At 57.6% G+C, this 9,384-nt stretch overlaps 1 protein-coding gene across 1 annotated transcript; it reads right to left on the bottom strand.

The window, feature by feature from the left end:
- Positions 1 to 3,471: 3,471 nt before the first annotated feature.
- Positions 3,472 to 6,886, bottom strand: EVX1 (even-skipped homeobox 1). Its single transcript, XM_060108812.1, has 3 exons — positions 6,460 to 6,886; positions 4,651 to 4,898; positions 3,472 to 4,014 (listed from the first exon to the last, which is right to left on the bottom strand). Exons 1-3 carry the CDS (start codon positions 6,884 to 6,886, stop codon positions 3,472 to 3,474), a joined length of 1,218 nt encoding a protein of 405 aa, XP_059964795.1.
- Positions 6,887 to 9,384: the final 2,498 nt, after the last annotated feature.

Here is a 9,384-nt window from a genome sequence, read left to right as displayed (position 1 = left end):
GCAGGCCAGGAAAAAAAATGGGGACAAGGGTGGAGGAACCAAGTGATTTGCTATGTAACTGGGCAATTTAATGCCAGAGTTAAGGAGCTGCTGGCCGGAATCATTTCGTCTTCGGAGGCTCTGCCGAGCTCATCCTCCTTATCCTGTTGTTTAAAATGAGCATTATCCCAAACATATGCAATGCAATCAGTTTGGTCACACTTACAAGAACACGCTTTAATAAGGCAATCAATCACTCGCTAACAAGACGGCGACGGCTCGCGCTGAGCGCGCACTCGGGCTGCTGGGTGGCTGGTCTTCCCTTCCTGGACCGATGGACCGCGGCTGAGCGCTGGTCTGCGCTCCCAGGCCCCGCTGGGTCCCGAATAGGTTGAGGATCCCAGGGAAAGTGTGAGTCAGATGTGAGGTGTCAGACTTCGCGAGGGGTGACCATGGACTCTGGGCCCCAAAGAGGCCTAGGACAGGGGAGGAGAAGCCAACGGAGCTGGGAGCTCATAGCTACATGAGTCACTAATAGCTGTGCGAGACCAGAGCCTCTGTTTTTCCACCTGCAAAATGGGAGCGAGATGGGGGAAAACTAAGTAGAGATGCTCAGAAAATTGAAAAACAAAAACAATAATACAAAAACAACAGTGTCAGTCCTACTGCTTGGTCTAGTCTTCTCCTTTTACAGATGAAGAGATGGAGGCTGTGGACGAGCGGGGCCTTGTTCACGATCATGTCGCATCCAGCCGCCCCCCCCCCACCTTTCACCAAAAGGGAAGTATCCGGCCAGATGCTGCTGCCGGCGCAGGCAGAAAAGCCTATTTTTAGGTGTGGGGGTCTTCGAGGGAGTGTGAGTAGTGGGTGCCTAGCACCAAACCGCAAACCTTGGCAAAAGGGAAATTTCATTATGAAATAATGAGTAATTCCTCCTGGCAAGATGTATTGTTATATCTTCCACTGCAATTTGGAGGAATAGAGGCTCAATTACCCAGAAAATACAGTCAATTAAAGGCTGCTGATTGGACACGAGGCCAGATCATCGATCTTGTACTTTCCAATATTGCTGCAGACACCTCATTTTCCCTCCCTATTAACTGAAAATACGCCTGGCATTACGGCAACCCGCAGCCCATTTACCTGTCGCAAGCAATCTTGGTCCAATGTGAAGTAACCGAGAAATTTGCGGGGGTTTGGCACCTGGAGCTTCCCAACTGCAGAGGGAGCTGCTCAGGGCTGGGGGGTGGGGTGAGTGGCAGAGAGGATACTGGAAACCTCAGCACAAGGCTTTGCTTGGGAGGGCAGGGAGTGCTATGTTTGGGAGGGTCTGCTCTAAACCCTAAGGAGGGATGGAGGCAGATTAAAGAGTCCCCACCTGCCCATGGATACACCAGCAGAGGACCCTTGAGTCCATGCAATCCTGAGCACCCAGCCTGCTGAGGACACCCATCTCTTCAGAGACAGCCACAGTGGCTCTCCTATTGGGACAGAGGACGACAATGAGGTGGCCACTCAGCACTGTCTGTCCCTTTGCCCTGACCAGAATTCCATCCTTGGAGATGACTTCCAGTCTGAAGAAGATTCAAACCCTCCCATCCCAACTCAGGAGTCCTCCTCCCTCCTCTCCCCTCACCCTAAGATGCAGACCCAGCTTGACCAGCAAACCCAGCTCTCTGCAGTGCTCAAGCTCCACCCCCACTACCTCATTCGTCTCCACCTTGGGTTGGGGTGGAGGTAGGATCCACAGAGACCAGAGTCCAGAGTCCCCTTTCCTCAAAGGGTTGGGGCAACTGGAGAAGGAACCATCAGGGTGAGCCCCTGATGGGATCAGCGCTGTGCTGGGCCAGTTGAGCCAAGTCTCCTAGCATGCACAGAATTAAGGAAACTTACACGCCAGGGCAGCTCAGCTCAGAACCCTCCTTCTCCACCTCTGTGCAATGTCCATTTGAAGCCTCCCAATGCCCAGTAGAGGCTTGGGAGACTGTGTGTCCATCTTTTGACTCCTTGCCTACCCAAGCCTATGACGGCTGAACTAGTAATTTAAAAGGACTTAACATACTGCCCGCTGCCAAAAAATTTAAAATGCTAAAGTGAGAATCATATCCAGCTTTATTGCAACATGGTCAACAAATTGTAACAGCAAATTCTTTGGGCATCAAAGGAAAACCAAATCAAATTCATTCCCTACAGGAAGAACCACTCCCTCCCAGTCAGGGTGAAACTTGCCTTGGAGGTGGGGTGGGGTGGGGTACAAGTTCTCCTCTCTCAAAAATTGGCTGCAAGAATGACTGTGGAAGTGAGAGTCTGGGAGTGGTTCCCAAACAAACCCTGGTGGAGGGGAGAGACAAGGTCCCCAGAAGGGGCAGAAGCCTCCCGCTAGTAACTGGAAAGTCAAGCCCCATTGGCAGTTTGGGAGACAGAAGAATGTAAAATGCCAAATGCAAAGGGAAGGGCCAGAAAGCTCCTGGTGAAGGGAAGGCGAGGGCTGGAAATTGCTTCTAATTTGCCACCAGATACTGAGAGAGAGAGATGAGGTCCCTGCTCCCTAAGCTCTTCCCTGGGCGCCTTGTTAACAGCTCAGCTCTGGGCTCCACGGCCAGCCAGCCGCATGGTGATCATATTATACATTCAACATTCAAAAACCCTCCTCACACACATCACTTGCTAATCAGGGTGTGTGTTGGGCTCAGGGAGAAGAGGCTTGGTAGAAGCTGCCAGGGGAGCCTGGGGTATCTACAGCCTCCCTGCCCTCGGTATACAAAAAGTAGGGGCGGAGGTGAAGTTACAAGAGAGATATCAAGAAGCTAGGAGACAGGAAAGAGATGGGGTGGTGGTAGATGCTAGAATCAGAGAAATTGTGAAACTGAGGCTCCAGGAGGGTCAGAGAGCCCCCAGCTTCCTTGGGAGGGCCAGGATTCTCCGCCATAGTAAGTCCTCTCCCTCCTTCTCCTAGATGGCTGGTGCATTGCCATCCACAAGCCCCTTGCCATGCCTTGGAAAAGCTGGCAAAGATTAATCTCTACCTGCTCTGCATACACAGCATTTTGTTCCGAGAGACAGCAATTTCCCTTTCCATTGCGTGGGCTTGGCCTTGGCAGGGGGGAGGGGTTCCGAGTGAGAAGGGGGTTGGGAGTGGGGGGCTGGGGAGCTTAGGGGCTGCATATCGGTTGCTGTTGCAGCTAAGTTTGTTTAGCTTTGGAGCCACGGCCTCAGCCCGGGTCAGGGGGAGTGCGGCCGGTGAAGAACGACAAAGAGGCGCCACCCCAGAGGAAGGTCTCTCAGCCACGGCCTCCCCACCCCGACTCTTGCTCCCCAAAAGCGCCAGCCACAGCCGCTTCCCGGGCGTCCCGATGCTCGAGGCCAAATCCCGCTGGTCCTCTGCGGCCCTCTTCTTTCCCCTCGGTACCCCGGGGGCGGGGAGGGGCGCTGTCTTGAGTCCCCGGGGGTTGCCCACGGGCGTCCTGGAGCCGGCTGCCGGCGGGCGGCCCCTTATCTCGTGAGGGGCACCTCCTCCCTCTGGTCCAGCGCCACAGAGGAGGCCTTGCTGAGCACGGAGGGCGCGAAGGTGAGGAAGGAGTCCGAGCGGGAGGTGGAGGCACAGGTGAAGTCCGAGGCAGCGGCGGCGGCGCGGGGCGCCAGCCCGTTGGCCGGGCCGCCGTGGCAGGCGAGGCAGGAACAGGGACTGCCGGCCGCGGTGCCCAGTCCGTGCGCCGGGCCCGGGTAGAGCGGCGGGTGACGGAAGGCGCACAGCAGTTCGGGCCGCGGGTAGGGCTGCGAAAGCACGCGGAAGGTGTCGAGCGGGCGCAGCGGCCCGCTGAAGGGCGAGGCGGCGGCGGACGCGGCGGACGCAGCGCCCAAGCCCACGGGCGAGTAGTAGGGCAGGGGCAGGTGCGACGGGAAGGGGTAGGGCAGGCCGCCCGCGGCCGCCGCGTGGCTCATCATGTACGTGTAGAAGGCTGGGTCGGCCGGGTGCGGCCAAGTCATGGCCAGCCGCTGCCGCTTGTCCTTCATGCGCCGGTTCTGGAACCACACCTGGCGGGGAGGAGAGGAGCGGGTTCGGCGGCCGCGCGGGCCCGGTGCGCAGAGCCCAGAAGTCCCGCCCCACTGCGGGCGAAGGCGCCGGCAGCACAGGAAAGAGCGGAGGCGGAGCCCCTCTGGGCGGGGGCAGATGCAGATCCCACCCCACCCCCGGAGCTGGAATCCCTCCCGGAGAGGCGCAGGGAGCCACTCCAGTCTCTGTCCCTCCTCCCCTCTGCCCACGCCGCCAGGACGCCGGAACCCGGTGTGGATGGGAAAGTAGTGGGGGCACCGAGGACTCCACCGGTCTGAGGGGGCGGGCAGAGATTCCCCAGAAACATGTCCCTTTCCTGCTGCTCTCCCATGGGGCACTTCCTTGTCACCTGCACAGGCACTTCATCCCCGCTGTTTATTTGGCTAGGAAAGGGACAGTCAAGTGCATGGCAGCCGTGCTCACCTAGGGCCCGTCAGGTGGGCAAATCTGCTGGCACCTGGCACCTGCACCAGGCCTAGACACCCCCGGCCTAGCTGCCATGTGGGCAGGGAGACTCCAGGCCCCAATTCCTAGCTAACGATTTAGGAAGTGGGAAGTTGGTATTTATTTCCTCCTGACTGGGTGCACCCCGTCTCCCTGGTCCCTGGAGCTCTTACCTTGATTGTGGTTTCCGGCAGGTTTAGAGCAGCCGCCAGCTCACATCTCCGAGGCCTGGATACATAGTTCTCCCTGTAGAATTCCTTCTCCAGCCGTGCAATCTGCTCCCGGGTGAAGGCAGTACGGTACCGTCGCATCTGGTCACTAGCACTGCAGGCCAAGGTGCCCTGGGAGCCACCGCTGCCATTGCTTTTGGGAGCCTCGCCGCTGCCATTGGGACTGCTGGCCAGTGCCTCGGAGCCAGGCCCTGTGCAGGGAGCCCAGAGTATACGCAAACACAGCACACACAACAGACACACAGACACTGCTCATGTGGGGCTGTAGGCCAAGGGTGTGTATGGAGGGGGTGGTGGAAAGGGACATTCCCTCTCTCAGTAGCCTCAGATTCTGCCTCTGCTGGGGCAGCAGGGACGTTGAGAACCCAGGAATGGAGGAAAGAGGCTCACCATTCAGAGGAGCACATAGCAGCCATTAGGCCTGGCTGGGCTGCTGTTTGGGAGGCCTCTCTGTAAGGCCTGCTGGGAACAAAAGCCCCAGCCACCCTGGCTACCTGCCTTGGGGCACAGGGGAGATGCAGCCGCTCTGAACTTTCTGGCCACCATTGACAGGTGTGGGCAAGGATATGCATATGTGACAAGCAAGTGAGTTGAGATGCACCTTTGTGCTGGAGTGTTGCAGGAAGTTGGGCAGGGACTGAGTTTCCTTGCTTTCTGTGCCAGGCTGCGGTGCAGGTGTGGGAATGTGCACTAGGCTGCATGTGTTGTGGGAATGGCACAGGAGTGTGTGTATGAGTATCCTATTACCTCACTATGTATGAATGGAGTATGGATTATTCTAAGGGTATGCTATGCTTAGTCTGGGTTGAGTGGACAAGATGGTAATGGGTGGATGTGGGTACTCAACAAGGTGTTGGCTGCCAAGGCCAGGGGGTGGTTTTTCTTCCATACCAGGCTCTTCTCACCCACCCGCACGGCTTTGTGGAGGAGTGTCTGCTGGTGGGCTCTTTCAACTAGCTTTCCAGCCCTCTCAGGGAGACTCCCTTCCTGCTCATTCACCCCCCCTCCCCGCTAGCCCCTGGCCAGGGAGGGGTTCTCCAGTTACAGCAATGTGCCAGCCCCCCCCATGAGTGTAACCCAAGGAAGGGGGGGCTCCTGCCCCCTGCAGCTCCTTTTCCTTTGGGTGGAGAAGTGGGACTAGGAAGGAAAGGGGAAGGGGGGAGGGCCAGAGCTCTGCCTTTTCAAATGCAACCGGAGACCAGGCAATTAGATCATTGGGACCATTTCCGACCTGGCGCCACCGAGCCCGGGAAGTGACAAGGTAATTTGGACCTCTGACCGACGTGCAAACTGGTCGAAGGGCCGCAGCACCCGGGCGCCCGAGTTGGCCGCGATTTTACGGTCCTTTATGGACTCCCGGCTTCCGCGCCTGGATGCTCCTTACACCCCGCCAGCCACAAACTGCCCGGACCCGCGTTTGATCTCGCCCACGCCGGGAGAAGGTGTCTTCCCCGCGCCGTTGAAGCAGTACCTCAAAGCTCTGGGGGGTTGGGGTACACTTTGAATCCCCCTCAAGCCCAGGGCTTGCGTCTCCCTCCTTCCCCCAAAGCACAGCTGTCACCCTCAGTCCCGCCAATGCCAGAGCACAGAAGGAGACCCCCCGCCAGGGCGCAGATAGCGGGGGAGAGTTGCTCAGGTGGGTCCCCCCAGCCACCCCGCCCTGGGGGAAAGGAGTGTCTTCCTCTCCTCCAGAGCTGAAGTGGAAGGTGGGCGCGTTGGGAGGCCGGGGGAGAGAAGGGGCGCGGTGGCTACCTTTGCTGTGCTGGTACTCGGCGTTCCCGGTGGCGCAGTCCGGGGTGCAGCTCACCTCGATTTCTTCATAGAAATCCGACTCGGTGTCCGAGCTGCTGGGTTGCCCCTGGCCTGAGAGGCTGTCGGCGGAGGCAGCCGGAGGTCCAGGGCCGAGCACTGCGGCCCCGGCTGCCCGCGACTCGGCGCCCGGCCGCGCAGCGCTGCCTGCTAGTCCGTCGACAGGCTCCTCTTCCAGGCCTCCCCCGCCGCGCTCCCGGGCGGCCGGAGGACCGGCCCGCGGACTCAGGCAACCACGGGGCACCATCTTCTCGGGCGGCTCGGGCAGCGGGCTGCCCACGGCTTCGGACAAACTGGAGACCCTCTTGCCAACCAGAGTGCCAAGCTGACCCCCATCCAGAAACATAACCATGTCCTTTCGGCTCTCCATCCCGGGCTCTCAGAGGGGGGAAGGGGAAAGCCCCAAGTGAGCTCCTAGCCCCCCTGCTCCCTGGGTCCCCAGCGGTCCGACAGATCTTGGCTGCGGGGGGGAGAAAGAGGCCAGGCGACTGGGCGAGCGCGGAGCGGCCGGAACGCGGTGTCGACGGTGACAGCGGTGGTGGCGGTGGGGAGCTGGGGGTCACCTTGTGATGCGAGCGCTCCTCTGTGCCGCACCGCCTCTGGGAGGAAGCCCCATTGCCCTCTTCTTTCTAAGCTGTCATCCTCCTGCTGCAATCGTCATTACAGTACCGCTGGTGACGCCACTCGGCGAGCGCAAGTGGATAAATAGAAACGTCTGCTACAGCGAAGATGAAAGGAGACCCGCAGCTAATGGCTCGGCAGTGATGCGCCAGGTGTGGGCCTCGCTCGAATGGGGAGGAGAGTGTGAAAACAGAGAGACACACACACTGAGAGAGGGAGACACCCAGGCAGAGGGGATGCAAATGGAATTCCGCAGAAAGAAAAGAGAGCTTAACGCGGTGAGTTCCGCAGAGGCTGCGGGACTCGGTAATTGAATACGCTTTTGATATATATTTTTTTCTTATTGTTGTTCGGGCTTTTGTTTTCTTAACTTGGTGCCTTGTTCTAACACCGATGAGAGAATCCTTAACTGCATTTTAGAAGTGTGAAGGCCGATTCACAAGCCTCCCTTCTCTCGTCATTATTACAACTGCCTGTCCCTGGTGAGCTAACCTTGCCCGGGCTCCAACGTCTTTTTTACCAGCTACTGAAAAGCATATTCCCTCCCCCGCAAGTTGTCTGGAGAGCTTGAGCCTGGGGTCTCTTTCCTCCCTCCTCTTCCCTTCCAGCCCCTACCCCCAGCTGTCTCCTTCCTCCTGGGAACCAAAAGAGAACTTTGCCATTTTTCTTTCCCAAGGGGCAAGAGATAAATGTCTTAATATTTTTCTTTAAAGACGGCCTTGGCTGTTGACTCCAAATGTTCGCTTTTTTTTTAACCCCCCCCCCATCTAGGTGGCCTTAAGCTTTCCACAGCCCAGCTTGACCTCCAGAAGGCTATTCATGGAAGAAATCGCTTTCCCATTTGCTTGGGCCTCGCCTGCACTTCAGGTATGTAGGGTGGGGAGAGGTTCTAAGGGTAGCCTTTTTTCTTCTCTTGCCTGTATTTTAAGGTATTTGTTCAGAGTCAACGAATTCCCCCGAAACAGGTTTTGGGAGTTCAGAAGCGCCGGCAAATGCGGCCCCCGCAGTGGCAGCGGCAGCGGCAGCGGCAGAGGCTCCTAGCTGGGAGAAGGTGTTATTCTCACCCAGAGATTTGGGGCAGGGGTCCGAGAACGACCAGCACGCAGCATTGGGGTTCACAGAGGGTTGACTCGCAGGGTTCTCCCTCACGCCCTGCCCCGGGGCTTTGGTCCCCTGCTCCAAAAGTGGGTGGCGTTGGGAGAAAAGAGAGAGAAGTCATTGAAAATGCCATGAAAGCACAAGTGACTGGGGTTCTCATCAATCGTTGCGAACAGAAAGGGGACCCCCATGGCAGGACTGGGGGGCGTGAGCAGTGCTGAATGTATTTGGGAACAGCCACAGGCTCCCTCTCAGGTCTTCTTCCAGGGAAGGTGGAACCCATTAGGAAACTGACCCCTTGCCAGCTTTGAGCAAGTGTGTCCGGGCCAGGTAGGTGGGCTGGGTCTCTCCCCACTTGGCTGAGGCTGGGAGGCAGGCCCCTTCTTGGCTCTGCAACCCTACAACTCTCCTTTCTCTGTCGCCTCCTCAGAGCTTCTAGCGCTAATGACAGCCGCAAAAGTCTGTCTTGCACCACCTCCTTCTATGTGTTCCAAGACAAAGCCCCAACTTCTGAAATTCTAAAGAAAAGTCCCTCTGTCACTAAGTTTTTTCTTTTTCTCTTTTTTTTAGTCTTCTCTTACTTTTCTCTCCTCCTCCTCCTTTTTCTTTTTCTCTACTCCTCTCTCTTCTCCCTGCCTCAGTCTTCCTATCTGTGGGCTTCTAGAGGTGGTGGAGGAAGCAAGGAAACACAAAGTCCCTTCTCAAGTCCTGCCTTTGACTTCTCCCCCATTCCATGAGAAGATGCTCATTAACCTCCCCTAAGGGTGGGGTGTGCAGAAGGATCTGGACGGTAACGTTTGCACAAACGTCTCCACTCCCTGGAACTCCCAAAGCCACCAGGTGCTGAGCACTGCTAGCCCCAAAATCCTGGAGAATATTTTACAGGTGAGAGGAGCAACTGGGATCAGATCCCAGAGGCTTTTGCCCTGGTGCAGAGTTGTCCTAGGATTCTGTGGTGCCCTGTGCTTTCCAGCTGGTAGCCGGAGGCTGAGGGAGCACTTGGCTTGCTCTTTCCTTCCTGTCAAAGTCGAGCCACCAGCGTTTGTGTTAGATCTGCCACTGTCCTCCACCCTCGGCAGGGCCCTTCCAGCACTGGGCTTGGGGCGCCCCTTCCCTCCCCGCTTCATCCCCCGCAGCCCTCCACCAACT

The sequence above is a fragment of the Mesoplodon densirostris genome, chromosome 9, assembly GCF_025265405.1.
Source record: "Mesoplodon densirostris isolate mMesDen1 chromosome 9, mMesDen1 primary haplotype, whole genome shotgun sequence".
NCBI lineage: Eukaryota > Metazoa > Chordata > Mammalia > Artiodactyla > Ziphiidae > Mesoplodon > Mesoplodon densirostris.
This window is presented reverse-complemented; position numbering and strand designations above follow the sequence as displayed.